Here is a 15,842-nt window from a genome sequence, read left to right as displayed (position 1 = left end):
TCGCGGTATGAATCATAAGACGCAATGAGGTTGGAGGTGGGGGGAAGGGGGAATCGTTAAGGGTTAGGGGCTATGGGGGAAGGGGGAAGGGGGTAGGGGGAAGGGGAGAAGGGTGAAAGATGAAGGAAGAAGAGGGGAAGGAGGATACAGGAAGGTGGAAGGGGGAAGGGGGATGGAGGAAGGGTAAAAGAGAAAGGAGGATGGAGGAAGGAGGAAGGGGGAAGTGAGAGAGTAGGAGAAAGGGAGAAGAGAATTAATGAGATATTAAGGTAAGAGAAGAGGGATAATGGAAAGGAGAGAGAAGGAAAGCGCTGAATGTGGTAGAGGTAGGACAAGAGTTCCAAGGAGGAAAAATAGTCAGAAAAAGGAGACAGAAAAGAGAAAAGGCGAGGAAGCCAAGGAAAGGGGAGGAAGCGTGTGTGTGAGAGAGGGAGGGAGGGGGGGGGGGCGTCAACAGGTGAATGGGCCAGAGGCGAACCTAACCTAGCACGTCGGTCGGTCGGTCGGTCGGTCGGTGGAGCGGGCAGGTCTCGCGAGTAAAAGCCCGCCGACGTCGCCGACCGCACCGATCCCTCGGTCCCGAACCCGAAACCCGTCATCGGCGGACGAGCGGGCCAGATGGCTCAATTCCGACTGGAAACGGGTGCTCGATCCGTCCTTAGCGCGCTCCCGCGGTAGGAGTGGCGGCCGTGTGACCCGCGACCTGCGCCTTTTTTTTTCTCTTCCTTTTTTTTTTTTATCACATAACCGCCCTCTTCCTTTTCGCAACGCGCGGACGACCTGCGCCACCGCCAAATGGGATCCCTCACTTATGATCCCGCGCCGGTGCCTTGAACGGAAAGCGAACGGCCATCACGAACAAGACAAAACAAACCACAACATGTGTAACAAACATTGGCAAAAAGAGCAATCGCAGGGACGCTGGAAGAAGAGGAAGAAAGAAAAAAGAAGAAAGAAAAAGAAGAAAGAAATGAAAGGAAATAAAAAGGAAGATGAAAAGGGTCTGAAAGTGAGGCCTAGTAAATTAGGTCCTTTTCAGAGGCAGTGATGATGGTGTGGTGAGGAGAAGCAACACCAGCGTCAAAAGAAGGATGATGACGATGAGGTGGATGAGGAGAATGGGGAATGAAGAAGTGGAATGGGGTCTGAAACCTAAGCAGAGTAAAATAACTCCCTTTCAGTGCCAAGAGAGTAAGAGAGTAAGAGAGTAAGAGAGTAAGAGAGTAAAAGAGAAAGAGAAAGAGAAAGAGAGAGAGAGAGAGAGAGAGAGAGAGAGAGAGAGAGAGAGAGAGAGAGAGAGAGAGAGAGAGAGAGAGAGGAGAGAGGGCAGGAGAGAGAGGAGAGAGGGAGAGAGAGGGAGGGAGAGAGAGAGAGAGAGAGAGAGAGAGAGAGAGAGAGAGAGAGAGAGAGAGAGAGAGAGAGAGAGAGAGAGAGAGAGAGAGAGGATGAGTCAACCGCCCGTCCCACCCAACAGCACCCACATGCCTTTAATGAACGCACGTGTTGTTCAGGAGAAAGTGCGAGTGCATCCCTCCCCCCCCTCCTCTCGATCCCCTTCCCCCTTCCCCCTTTCCCCGATACCCCCGGGCTCCCATCTCGACTCTGCATCGCGAGAAATAAACAAGGCAACAAACAAACGCAAGAGCTTCTCCGAGACACAGCTCCGGCTTCCGCTAAGTTTCCGCCGCCAAGAAAAAGTACCCTGACGTGTTCTGGGTTCCTCCCACCCTCTCTCTCTCTCTCTCTCTCTCTCACCCTTCTCCACCCTCCTCAGATTCCTTATTCACTTCTCTTCCTCCTTCTCCATTCCTTACTCCTTTCCTCCTCCTCTCCCTCCTTCCCTCGGCTTTCTTTTTCTACCGTATTTCTCACCGTAATTACCATTATTATTGTTGATATCATTGTTATCATCATATCTTTTATTACAATTATTATAATGATTATTACTATTATCATTATCATAATTATTATCATTATACTTTTTTATACTTATTCTTGCTATTATTCTACTCCTTCCTCCTCTTCCTCCACCCTCCGACCCCCTCCACCTCGCCCTCCCCTCGTGCAACAGCTGGCCCACTGCTATTGAAGGCGGAGCATCAAAAGCAGGTTTCAACCGCGACTGACCACCACCACCAACGCCACCACCACCACCACCACCACCACCATCTCCGCCACCACCACCAACACCCAGACGACGACAAGACGACCGCCGCACCGTGTCCTATTGTTTAAGAAGCCTGCCTGACCCAGAACGCGGGTTGGCCTAAGACGGACCCTAGTTCGAGCTGAGACGGGCTCCGGTTTGGCCTGATTAGAACCCTATATTAGAACCCTTTGCGTTCTCCCTGGATGGCACCGTGGCACCCCTACCGCTATTACACCCACCAATGACGCTGAAAGTCCGGGCCAGCCGCCAGTGCCACGTCACCCCAGTCACTCAATAAGATCATAGGTCTAGGTGGGCCTATGATTTTGTGGACACTGCCGATTAATCACCATATATTAATACACTCTATCTTACACTCTTTATATTTCTAAGCTATCATCTTACATATCATAATTACTATCACTATCATCATCATTTTAACCAATATAATTTTTACCCTTATCATTATCACCATTACAATAATAATCACTAACGCTGCAACAACTACCAATATCATCAATGCAAAGCGAAGGCGAGCGACTGACGCCTCTGGAAACTCGACAGACGTAAACATCGCTTGAAAAACGACCAAAACATGTGTCTCTATCTCCCAGCGAAACGGATCTTTCGCGTGAGACTCGTTCGTCGATTCGCTTTATTTTCTTCTGAAACCGTTGGTTCATTTTTTTTTTCTTCTTCTTCTTCTTCTTCTAGTCCATTTCTGGGTATGCTTCATCACCATATTTTGTAACATGGGAAAATGACCCTAAGGTACTATTTCCCAAATAGGGCTACATACACAATTGTTATTCCTACATATACACCTCTCCCTGTTTCGGTTCCTGACCTCTCCAACGCTAATAAAAAAAAAGGAGAGAAAAAAAAGGTCATATGCATAGTAATCTCCTAGTCTCTTCACCATCCCTCCCCCTCCCCCCCAACCCCCCTACCGAACCCCATCCTACCCCACCCGCACTCTATTCACACGTGAAGGCAACACTGCAAAGCGATGTATGGAAGTTAAGCGCGTTCCTCGTTTCCTCTTTCCCATTCCTCCCTTCCCTCTCCTCCTCCTCCTCTTCCCCTTATCCCATTCCCTTCTCCTATACCTTAGCCCTCGCCCCCCTATTTCCTCGCTTCTCCCCCCCCCCTCCGGCCCGGTCGCAACACCACCTGCAACATCAAGGTTAATGATCCCAATTGTCCTCAATGCACAGAGAGAAGACGCGGAACCACGTGGACTAGGAGAAGGGAGAGGGGGGTGGAGAGAAAGAGAGAAAGAGAGAAAGAAAGAGAGAGAGAGAGAGAGAGAGAGAGAGAGAGAGAGAGAGAGAGAGAGAGAGAGAGAGAGAGAGAGAGAGAGAGAGAGAGAGAGAGAGAGAGAGAGAGAGAGAAAGAGAGAGAGAGAGGGGGGGAGAAAGGGAAGGGAGAGAGGGAGGGAGGAGGTGATTGTTCAGCGCCTCCTTCCCCTCATTTCGTTAATACTCTTCCTTATTACCTCTTAAAACCCCATTCTGTCCCCTCTCTCCACGCCACTCTCCCGTGCCATTAACAGCTATCAGCGGCGCATCTCTGTCACTATTATTTCGCCTCCTCCTTTCACTATGCTCACCATCCATTTCAACATCTTCGCGTCGTCCCCTTTACCCCCACACCATCCTTTTTACTGATCGGCCACGTGGGCTTTTCTCTATCCACTCCTATCCCCTCTCCTCTCTTCCTCTTTAAGTTTCTTCTATTCTCTTCCACTTCCTCCTATCTATTTCCGCTCCTTGGGGTAGGTACTTCCCATTCACTTTTATTCCCACCTCCTCCATCCCCTCCCTTTCACTCCCTCCACTTTCCATCCCCAACATCCATCCACCATCCATCCCTACCACTGCTTCCGTCCCTCTTCAAGCCCCCCCCCCCCACTCTTCCCTCCCTCCGTTCACCCCCCCCCCCCACCATTCCCTCTCTCCTCGTCTTCCGCCCAAACGACTGCGTCAAATTACTACCCTGCGTAATGACACTATTACGTACTCAAAATACACATTGTTTCCACTGCAAATTTCCCTCATTCCAACTGCGTAGCTCACTGCTTTGCCTTGGGAAGGAAATGTTCGCGAATCACTGAGGGATGCCGTTTTTGCGTGGGTGTGTAATCCGTGCTCTGTGTGTGTGTGTGTGTGTGTGTGTGTGTGTGTGTGTGTGTGTGTGTGTGTGTGTGTGTGTGTGTGTGTGTGTGTGTGTGTGTGTGTGTGTATGTGTGTGTGTGTGTGTGTCTGTCTCCCTCTCTCTCTTTCTCTCAGCCACCATACAAACATACATAATACATACATATGACTCCTCCACCACCAAACACATCCGATTCAAATCTACTTCCCCGAGAAACGTTTCGCTCCCCCCCACCTCCTCCACCCACCACCCACCCCACCCCGACCAGCGAGTTACGCGACCGGGGCGAGAGGGGAGGGGGGAGGGGGGAGGGAGAAAACCGAGGTTTCCGGAGCGTTTAGGGGGAGGCCGCAACCCTCGGACAGGTGAGGAGGAGGATCAAGAAGCTAGAGCAGGTGTCCGTGTGTGTGCGTGAGTGTATTTGTATGTGCGGTGTGTGTGTACGAGTTTCCGGCGGGAATCTTGCTTTGTGACAGCATCGATGTGGGATAAAATGCGCCAATAAAACATGTACACACACACACACACACACACACATGCGTGTGTGTGTGTGTGTGTGTGTGTGTGTGTGTGTGTGTGTGTGTGTGTGTGTGTGTGTGTGTGTGTGTGTGTGTGTGTGTGTGTGTGTGTGTGTGTGTGTGTGTGTGTGTGTGTGTGTGTGCATGTAATAGATAGATTAATAGATGTAGATAGATAGATAGATAGATAGGGGGTTAGGGATGGGCGGGGGAGAACATATGAGAGGTAAACAGACAGAGAGACAGACAGGCACAAACACACACACACACGCCACCGTTCTGCACCTTCGGTAATGACTCGTAACTCGTGTGTGAGGGGGGCGGAAGAGAGGAGGAGGAGCACCAGGGGGTGGAGGAGGAGGTGGAAGAGGAGGTGGAAGAGGAGGTGGAGTAGGAGGAGGAGGAGGTGGATGTGGTGGAGGTGGAGGGGGAGGAGGAGGTGGAGGAGAGGAGGAGGAGGGGGAGGAGAGGAGGAGGAGGGGGAGGAGAGGAGGAGGAGGGGGAGGAGAGGAGGAGGGGGAGGAGGAGGAGGAGGAGGAGGAGGAGGAGGAGGAGGAGGAGGAGGAGGAGGAGGAGGAGGAGGAGGAGGAGGAGGAGGAGGAGGGGGGGAGGAGGAGGAGGAGGAGGAGGGGGGAGGAGAGGAGGAGGAGGAGGAGGAGGAGGAGGAGGAGGAGGAGAGGAGGACGGGGAGGAGAGGAGGAAAAGAGGAGGAGAGAAGGAGGAGGGGGAGGGGAGAAGTAGGGAGGAGGAGGAGGACCAGAAGGCGGAGGAAAAGGAGGAAAAGGAGGAAAAGGAGGAGGAGGAGGAGGAGAAGGAGGTGGTGGGAAGAAAGGGAAAGGAGGAGGAAGGGGGGGGTCAATGGTTCTCACGCGGTTACGTTAGTAAAAGCTTTAAAAAAGGTCTCCCTTCCTTAGCTACTGCTGAGGGTGCATATCTTCGGGGGCGTGTTTTGGGGGATCGAAAGTTGTCCTTTTAATTCATCAATAATATCAACGCATATGGTTTGTGGTAATATTCATAATAGAGACTATAATCGTATCATTAGAAATAATCAAAAGGATAACACTAGTAGCAACGGAACTCACAATAACACCTGCCAAAGAAAGGGTTAAGATTGTTAATATAAAAAAGGACGATCATAAAAACTAACAACACACGCTAACAACCAAACTAACACCAACAACCCATCAACAAACAAACAAAACAAACAAAAAAATATTAAGAAAACAAATACACGAAACAGGAAGTAAAGAAACAGTAAGTTAAAACATAAACCAAACATCAAAGGAACAAACCTTTACGGTCGAGCAGGAAAGGAAAAAATGAAGATGGGGAGGGGGAGGGGGAGGGGAAGGGGTGGGTGGGAGAGGGGTAGGCCTAGGACTCCTCCTTCCCCTTCCCTAAGACCCCTCATCCTCCCCTACAGGTGTCACGTTACAACCTCCGCCCCCTTCCCTCCCCCGTCTCTCCCCTCACCCCAACATTCCTGTGCTCGCTGACCCTGTAAACACACTAGCAGGTGTCTCCTTCCCCTCTCCCTCTCTTTGGCAGCAGGTGTAACCTCTTACATAATAGTTATACCTGGCTAAAACTATATATAGCTTGCGTATATACTGAAATAGATGATAGAAAATATACACACGTGCACCTTCAGTCGTACACGCACAGACGGATACACACACACACACACACACACACACACACACAAAGCTTTGCACCGTTGCACCGCCTCTATTTTCCCAGGAAAAATAGCAATAACGACCAACAGCGTCTATCAAGCGACACGTTTTCGCCGCCGAACCCGTGATCAAACCCGGCAACAGACAGCTGACACTTAGTAAGGAATGTCAAAACATGCATGCGCGCGTACACACACACACACACACACACACACACACACACACACACACACACACACACACACACACACACACACACACACACACACACACACACACACACACACACACACACACACACACACACACGCAAATACATACACACACACACACACACACACACACACACACATACACAAATAAACACATACACAAATAAACACATACACAAATAAACATACACAAATAAACACACAGCCACACAGTGCCTGAGTGCCACTTCCCATGACCCTCCGCTCACCTGACCTTGCACCTGGGAACGCAAAACGGTCGCTGACAAAATTCATGAGACTTGGCGAAGGTTGGAGAGAGCAAGGGAAGGAAAGAACGATGGAGGGAAGAAGAGAAAGATGGAGAGATAAGAGATAAGAGGAGAAAGAAAGAAAAAAATAGCCAAGGAAAAAAATCGCTTGAGAGAGAGGAGGGGGTAATATATATAAAAATATATATATCTATACATAACCAATAATAAAACTTATAAATAACAACCACAACAAAAACAACAACAATACCAACAAAACTACACCACCATCAACTACCAACCCGCCGATGACATTCCCCACAATAAAGATACCAACAATAATACAGATAAAACTCACTTCACCCAGCTCCAACTCCCAGCACATGAGTGACACAAATACATCACAACTCGGAAAGTTCGTTCGACACGCCACACTAAGAACTTTCACAGTTATAAAATGTATATCTAAAAAAAAACGAGAAAGAAAGAAAATATCTCACATTCTCAACAGGTTGTTTATTGGGCTTCAGGTCAAGAACATGACACTATTCTTGGGTGTATAATGCTCTTGTGTGACTTGATGTGTATTTCTCTTTTTCTTTCTCTCTCTCTCTCTCTCTCTCTCTCTCTCTCTCTCTCTCTCTCTCTCTCTCTCTCTCTCTCTCTCTCTCTCTCTCTCTCTCTCTCTTCGCGCTATAACTAGCGTCTGCAACACAAAATTACTTCGCAAAGATATTTACTTAGATTGCTTACGTTAATATACTTCTGTAACCACGTTTATAAATAATGTATTCACCGTGTCACTGGGCACATTAGATTATTCCCGATTTGACATAAACGAACACGCAGCAAAATTTAATAATTTCAAACTAAAATTTATATTATAAAGAAATAATCAAAATACAAATGGAAAAAACGACTGTACAATATAAAATCAACACTCAACAACCAGCACCGTTTAATTCTTGCAACAACTATCTCTAACTGTATCGAGACACCTCTACCAACATGTCGATCCTAACCTATCCCACACTTTGCCGTCAACGACATGTATTAAATAATTCCACCGAATCATTATCATTAACCACCACCTGCTTATTATCAATAAATATCGCAAAATAGTCAATCAGGCAAAAAGTTTTTTCTATCATTATCATTATCGTTATTAACACGAATTTCATATGATACACTGACATAGGCCTACCTCCCGTAATCATAAACATATTAGGCATCAATGAAGAAATGCAATTGGACATTATAGAAATGATTATAGATAGATAGATAGATAGACATAGAAAGTGACATTATACCAGTCACAAAAGACAAGTGACGTGAGGAAAGGACGGTTTCTTGAGCGAAAGAAGAAGAAATAAATACATCGATCCAAATTTCCCAACAAGGAGCGACATGAAAAAATGATGATTATGATGATTATAATAATCCTGTGTGTTTGTGTGTGTGTGTGTGTGTGTGTGTGTGTGTGTGTGTGTGTGTGTGTGTGTGTGTGTGTGTGTGTGTGTGTGTGTGTGTGTGTGTGTGTGTGTGTGTGTGTGTGTATCAGTGAGTGAGTGAGTGAGTGAGTGAGTGAGTGAGTGAGTGAGTGAGTGAGTGAGTGAGTGAGTGAGTGTGTGAGTGTGTGAGTGAGTGAGTGAGTGAGTGAGTGAGTGAGTGAGTGAGTGTGTGTGTGTATCAGTGAGTGAGTGAGTGAGTGAGTGAGTGAGTGAGTGAGTGAGTGAGTGAGTGTGAGAATGGGTGAGTGTGAGAGTGGGTGAGTGTGAGAGTGGGTGAGTGTGAGAGTGAGTGAGTGAGTGAGAGAGTGAGTGAGTGAGTGAGTGAGTGAGTGAGAGAGTGTGTGAGTGAGTGAGTGAGTGAGTGAGTGAGTGAGTGAGTGAGTGAGTGAGTGAGTGAGTGAGTGAGTGAGTGAGTGAGTGAGTGTGAGAGTGTGAGAGTGAGAGAGAGAGAGAGAGAGAGAGAGAGAGAGTGTGTGTGTGTGTGTGTGTGTGTGTGTGTGTGTGTGTGTGTGTGTGTGTGTGTGTGTGTGTGTGTGTGTGTGTGTGTGTGTGTGTGTGTGTGTGTGTGTGTGCGAGAGTGAGAGTGAGAGTATGAGTGAGTGAAAGTGAGTGTGAAAGTAAATGTGGGAATAAGAGTGTAAATGAGAGAGTAAGAGTGTGTGTGAGGAAGGGATGTGGGGAGGGGGTGTGCGTGTGAGTAGGCGTGTGGGTGAGAGTATATGAATATGCATATTTCCAACTGTACATCAAACCACAAAAGCCATGATCAAAGGGCCTTTAAACAAACAAAATAATTCAAAAGGAACAACCTAATCAAGCACAATCAACCTTCGTGAACTTCTACCTGTAAAATGCATACCACCACAAACAGTACTTTCAATTTTCGAGTAAATTTCATGTCACTCAGTATCAATAAAAACAATAACAATACACACGAGCGATCATAATGATAAACAATAACTATCTATAATAATAAATAAAATAGAGTATGCATAAATAGTCTGTATCTAATATCAAGTAATATAGTAGAATATAAAATAAAAACAACAACAACAATACTACAATCTCAACACGAAATAACATGTTAGAAAATACAAAACATACAAATTTCAAACATTATGAAAGCTATAGCCTCATCTTACACTGGAAATTATTTGCTACAGAAATACTATCAACCCATTAATATGGAAAAATGATTTGTACGTTTATTAATAAATTAGTTGCAGACTCTGAAGGATATTACACCTAAATTATCAAGGTAGATTTTTTTTCCGAAATGTCAACGAGTCACTTGAAACTAACCAATGACATTATCCCCAAGTTACCAAGGAAGAAATACATAATGGCAAAAACACATAATCCCGAAAACTATTTTAAAAAATTCGGCGGGAGAAGGAAAAAAAACAGGACGTCATCTTTCCCATTTCTTTCCCCTCTCCTCTCTCCTTATCTAGTACTTATCACCATTTCCACCTTACCTTCAATACAGACGACATGTTCCCGGATCTGCTGCGCCAAAAGAGGATCAGGAATTAACTCAATAATGTCATAAATCGCGTAGATGCTGGGATGGACCGACTCGAACCGCTGGATCTCTTGGCGTATGGCCAGAGAACTGCTCAAATAAGGCTGCACGTGGCGGTTATTCATCATTCATAGGATTTACTGATGTTTCTGAGGTTTTCATGTATCATCTCACCAAAGATAGGGGCTTTATAGGCATTGTATTCGGTGTATTTTGAGAGTATGAAAAGGGAGAGCGAAGGGAGGGACGTAAACACTCCTTCAATGATGGAGTCACACTGAGGCTCGAGTCAGAAGAGCTTCTCTATAAACATTATCCAAAGTGAGTTAAAAATTTCGTCCAATAAATCTAAAAACTGTTTTATAACCTACTTATTTAATATTATGTCATATTATGAAGTGCATTGGTCGTATATTTATGTTATTTATTTTAATTGCGGAGGTTTATTTGACTTCTGACATAATGGCGGGATTTATAAAACACGGTAACTTCACACTGAAGTTATCGCATGCGAGCTTCTCTGTAAACATTATTAAAGTGAACAGATAACTTTATAATATACAATTCTAAGTAATATTAAGATATCTAGGAGTATTTGAAACATCAAGTCAGGAAGTATAATCTATAATTTTGTCTCGATGTTTTATTTCCAGAGGCTTATTTGACCTACAACGAACCGGCGGGCTTTTCAAAATGTGGTAACCTCGCGCACAGTTGCCGATTGTTTAATTCTATCATCTTCTATTTCCTTTCGGTGTAAACATACCGATGAATTAAACATCGTTGCTTTAAGCAATATAATACATACACACACACACACACACACACACACACACATATATATATATGTATATATATATATATATATATATATATATATATATATATATATATATATATATATATATGTCTATATGTATATACATACACATATATATACACACACATATGTATATGTATATCTGTATATATATATATATATATATATATATATATATATATATATATATATATATATATACATATATACATATATGTATACATATATTGTATACATATATACATATATACATATATATATATGTATATACATATATATAATATATACATATATATATATATTATATATATATATATATATATATATATATATATATTATATATATATATATATATATATATATATATATATATATATATATATATTATATATATATATATATATATATATATATTATATATATATATTATATATATATATTATATATATATATATATATATTATATTATATAATATTATATATATATATATATTATATATATATATATATATATATATATATATATTATATATATATATATATATATATATATATATATATATATATATATTATATATTATATATGTATGTATATATGTATATGTATATATGCATATAGATAGATAGATAGATATCCATGGATGTGGTTCATACCATGATGTGATTATAATTTCCATTATCAGTTTTCAAAGTGTGATAGTAAAGATGGTTCTGATGACTCTATTGTTTCTTTGATTTGCATATCATTTTTCAAAAATAAATGAATGAATGAATAAGTGAATAAAGTCACACACACATGTAAAAAGGTATTTCCTTTTCTATTTCAAATGAATCAAAATCTATATCTACCTTTATGTCTATTCAGAAATACCTTTTGCAACCAAAGAGTTTTTAGAAATAACTAGTTTTGTTAAAATCATAATATCCAGGCCCTTCCTAATATTATAATACATTCTTCTGATATAATGATTTTCACTCAAGAACACAAACCATTTTGTCTATCTGCATATTCCAATAAAGTTTCTTATCTCATTTCATCTCAATATGATAATGTTTAATATTTCACAGAACTTGCTGAAATCAAGGGCCTATATTTCCAAAGACAGTTATGGATATATTTCCATAAACAGATAATAGATGTGTTTCCATAGTCAGATATGAATCTATTTTTATGGATATATGTCCATAGATGTATATCATGATAAGATTATGATTTTCATTGATTATAAGTCTTGAAAAAAACGCACAGTAAAAATGGTTCTGGCAGACCTATCTTGTTCTACTGTTTTGTATATAACTTTCTAAAAATAGTTTTCAATAGGAAAAAAACAAACAAATCAACTCCAAATTCCTTTCTCTCTTTTTCCAATTCCCCTTTTGTGCCAATATATCACTGAATAAGTTGGTAATAGATACATAAGCAAATAGATAAATAGATTACTAGATATAAACAAATTGTACGTTAGTATATAATTGAGAGATTGCGGATATAATATGCGGGTAGCTGATAGGTGGACAAGGGGCTGAACAAGGTTAGCTGCGATTAACCATTATTGTTGATACAATAAGATTAATGTTTCCAGCTAGCATAGTGAAGATGAAGTAGTAACTCTGTAAGTTTTGCATCACCTTGTCACCTAGTAATGAATTTTTGGGTGGGCGTACTTGCATAGCCTTTGTTGTGTTTTAACCATGTATAATCTATAGAGGGATTCAGCACCAAACATTTGTCTGATCAGATGGAACTCAATCATCTTTAAAATACCATGGCTTTAGATAATTTATCTATTTTTACTTATACTCTGTTTGAAGTGTCCACAACCTATCTGTGGTCCCCATTCTATAATTTTGGTGCTCTGTGAATTCTCCAGCTATACCATTAACCTTATAAGTTATGTGAATATCAAAATAAAGGACTCAATGCCCACAATTTCCAACCTTACTAATGTGAATAATGGAAATTGTAGACATTGGCATTTAAGAACAGATGTACTAACTCCACTGATCTAAATTTTTCATTTTTGTTGATGATGTTTAAATGATAAAATAATCTAGATTTTACAACAAATGATGTATACATAAAATAGATAGAGCAATAGACAAAATAGATAAATAATTAAAGTCATAATGTCCTTGAGCTTTAAAAATATACAGAAAATAGACCATATCTGTCTTTTTGCCCATTCACTGCCCTATTTGTAGAAATGAGTAAGGTTATTATCTTTGAGCTAAATAGAATGATACCATATGCCTATGAAAATGTACATTTTAAAAAATAATCCTTAGATGAAATTAATTATGTTTTTCTTTAATCTTATGAAGTAAGTTAGTGGCTCTAATTCAGGTCAGATATTTTTGATGCTATTCCATTACTGGGGCTTCTTGTACTTCATTACATAGGAAATAACTAAGTACACTATCACAGTTTTATGAAAAATACTGTTTTTTTACAGAATCAAGAAAATATTGAAAACAGATTGACTTTTCTCTAATTTCATAACTTCTCTATAGATATAGTATATAAGAACCTGTACCACTTCTCGTCATGCACATTGCATCTGTCAGATCAACCTAGTGCTTATATTGGACCAATCATATGAAATGTAGAGTGAAATTTATAAACCAAATCTTGCAGAAGGATTGAACAATACTGTCAATATCTACACAATTTATCAAAGATCATTGAATTGAATGTCATTATAGAAAATAATATCCATTTCCTTCAATAAGTCATAAAACTCTAAGAAACATGAATAAAGTTTATACAAACATGTATTTACTATTCTATGCAAATTTCAATTGGAAAATATATAAAAGGAGGTAGTTATGCTTTATGTTTCACCTCTTGCTAGATATTAATTCCATTGCATGTCTATAGAGATTCAAAGTTCCTGTATCTAGTCTTGAAAATTAAGTTATTTCTGGCTGACTATGATATGATGACTGTCTTGTTGCATGTTTGAGAGTTCTAGTAATGCAAAATGATTCTTTGCATGTCTATTTCATTGGCATTAATATTATGGTTATCAATTTTGGTTCAAACTTCTAGCCAAGCTGGATGACAGTGATAATTCAAACATAAATTTCTATTGAATTCCGCAGTTTGTATGACTTACTTTGAACCAAAAAAATCAGTTAATAGTTGTCACATTCTTATTCATAATGTAAAAAGAAAGAAAAAACAAGGTAATGGAAATGAAGAAACACATACTCAAGATGATGATTTATTGTTGACACAAATAACAAAAAAATCACACATGAAAATGTACATAGCCATCTTACATACATCCATGGGATGTCTAAGCATTTCAATGACATGTCTTGAAGCACCTTCCTTATAAGACTATTGGTAAAACAAGGGAAAATTTATGAGAGAGGAGTTAGGTATCTTTGTCTCTTTATCGAGAATGTTAATAAGAATGGTAAAAAAATGTTATCAATAATGGTAACTAAATAACAAAGTAAATAAATAGTAATGATAATAAATAACAAAGTAAATAAATAGTAATGGTGATAATAACAGTAATAACTATAAAGATAACAATAACAAAATTAATATACAAAAGCTTAAGAATATAAACTACAATCATTCTAAAAATAACTAAATATATAATCAAATGGGTAATTGTTGTGAAGCCTTTATAACAGTCTAGTACTACAGCCTTCTTTTTAATTCTTTATAAACTACACTCAACTTAAAACTATCAGTTATATCATAAACTGTAGATATCTACCAAACTAAAAATCTTTGCATCATTTTCAGCACTAAAAGATAAATGACAAGAAACATCACATGACAATTTACTATGTCTGTTATTTAAAGTAATATAGTCTGATAGTTTGATACCACAGAAAAAAAAAAAAAAAGTAAAAACAGAAGAAGAAAATAATGTAAGAAATTGAGAACAACATATGCTTCATTAGTTTTTAATGGGAATGAATATCAGTATATTGAAAAAATCATTTGAAGGATTTTAAGTCGTAAGAAGATCAAATTACTAAAAAGAAAAAAAAGAAAGAGAAAAGTCCTTTCAAGATTTCTTTTGACAATATCACAATCAATACTTTTGTCTATATGTACACAGTTGATGCTGGGGAAAAAACACTTATTTTGCCTCTTGCACTCGAAGAAAAGAAAAAAAGAAGGGGAAAAAAATCTTAATTATAAATTCATTTTTAACAAAACTAGTTTGCTTGGATAAATTAGCCATCTTAACCCATTAGCAGCGGATGGCATGATTTGCTGCAAAGGCAGAGTCGGTCATAGATGCGGATGGCATCATGCCAGACATGTAAAACAGCCATCCTACTGCACAGACCTTTTTTTAATACTGCGACCAATGGGTTAAGTGTAATATAATAATCTTTGAATATTCCAAAAGACTCCAATTTGCAATCATGCAACTGTCTAATCTCCTTCAAAAATGAAAAGAAATCTAAGAATCTTACATTTATGAAAAATAATAAAACATCTTTTTTTTCATTACTTATACCATTCCTAGCTTCACAATTTATTTTCTCTCTTGATCTTTACAACCACATTTTATAATTTCATAAATGCTTTCCACATACTGTTGATGGACATGGTGTACACTTTCATAAGAAACATAACTCTGTTAGTACTGTACAACTGGCAATTTTATCATATGCATCATAATATCACATATTCCCTTTCTTCACATTCTGTACAAAGGGAATTATCATTGTATAATAATAAAGGATTTTTTCTTTACAGTTCTCTGAAATCTGAAATACAAAGATATTTGGAAAAAATATCTACATGATGACACTTTTTTTACAATCAAATGAGTGTATACATTAAGCTAATCCTTTTTTATGAAATTTCCCTCAGATACTGTTTCTTTTTAAGTAGATATGACCCATTAAAAATAAAGAAATATATAAATAAAATTTAGGGGTCACTCAATCCACTACAACATTAAATATATGATATATAAAATTACAAATATATATTGATTTAGTATACAGATGATGGTGGCTGGTAGGTAGTGTTTGTGAGGA

At 39.7% G+C, this 15,842-nt stretch overlaps 2 protein-coding genes across 3 annotated transcripts in view; both read right to left on the bottom strand.

Moving 5' to 3' along the window:
* Positions 1 to 10,278, bottom strand: part of CenG1A (Centaurin gamma 1A) — a 550,552-nt gene extending 540,274 nt beyond the window's left edge. For both annotated transcript variants that reach the window (XM_086537624.1, XM_086537622.1), the window contains exon 1: positions 9,953 to 10,278. In XM_086537624.1, the coding sequence (XP_086393750.1) occupies positions 9,953 to 10,127 (175 nt within the window). In that variant the 5' untranslated portion in view covers positions 10,128 to 10,278. The remainder of the gene's footprint in view (positions 1 to 9,952) is intronic.
* Positions 10,279 to 14,028: 3,750 nt separating this feature from the next.
* The window catches only part of LOC122252557 (uncharacterized), an 8,919-nt gene continuing 7,105 nt past the window's right edge, over positions 14,029 to 15,842 (bottom strand). The window contains exon 6 of the mRNA XM_086537620.1: positions 14,029 to 15,842. This exon is cut by the window's right edge and continues 1,607 nt beyond it. The gene's annotated coding sequence lies outside the window, so the exon portion shown is untranslated.

This window comes from Penaeus japonicus, unplaced genomic scaffold (assembly GCF_977035675.1).
Source record: "Penaeus japonicus unplaced genomic scaffold, GWHDUDI00000001_assembly GWHDUDI00000006, whole genome shotgun sequence".
NCBI lineage: Eukaryota > Metazoa > Arthropoda > Malacostraca > Decapoda > Penaeidae > Penaeus > Penaeus japonicus.
The sequence above is the reverse complement of the archived record's forward strand: the minus strand, read 5'-3'. Positions and strand labels throughout refer to the sequence as shown.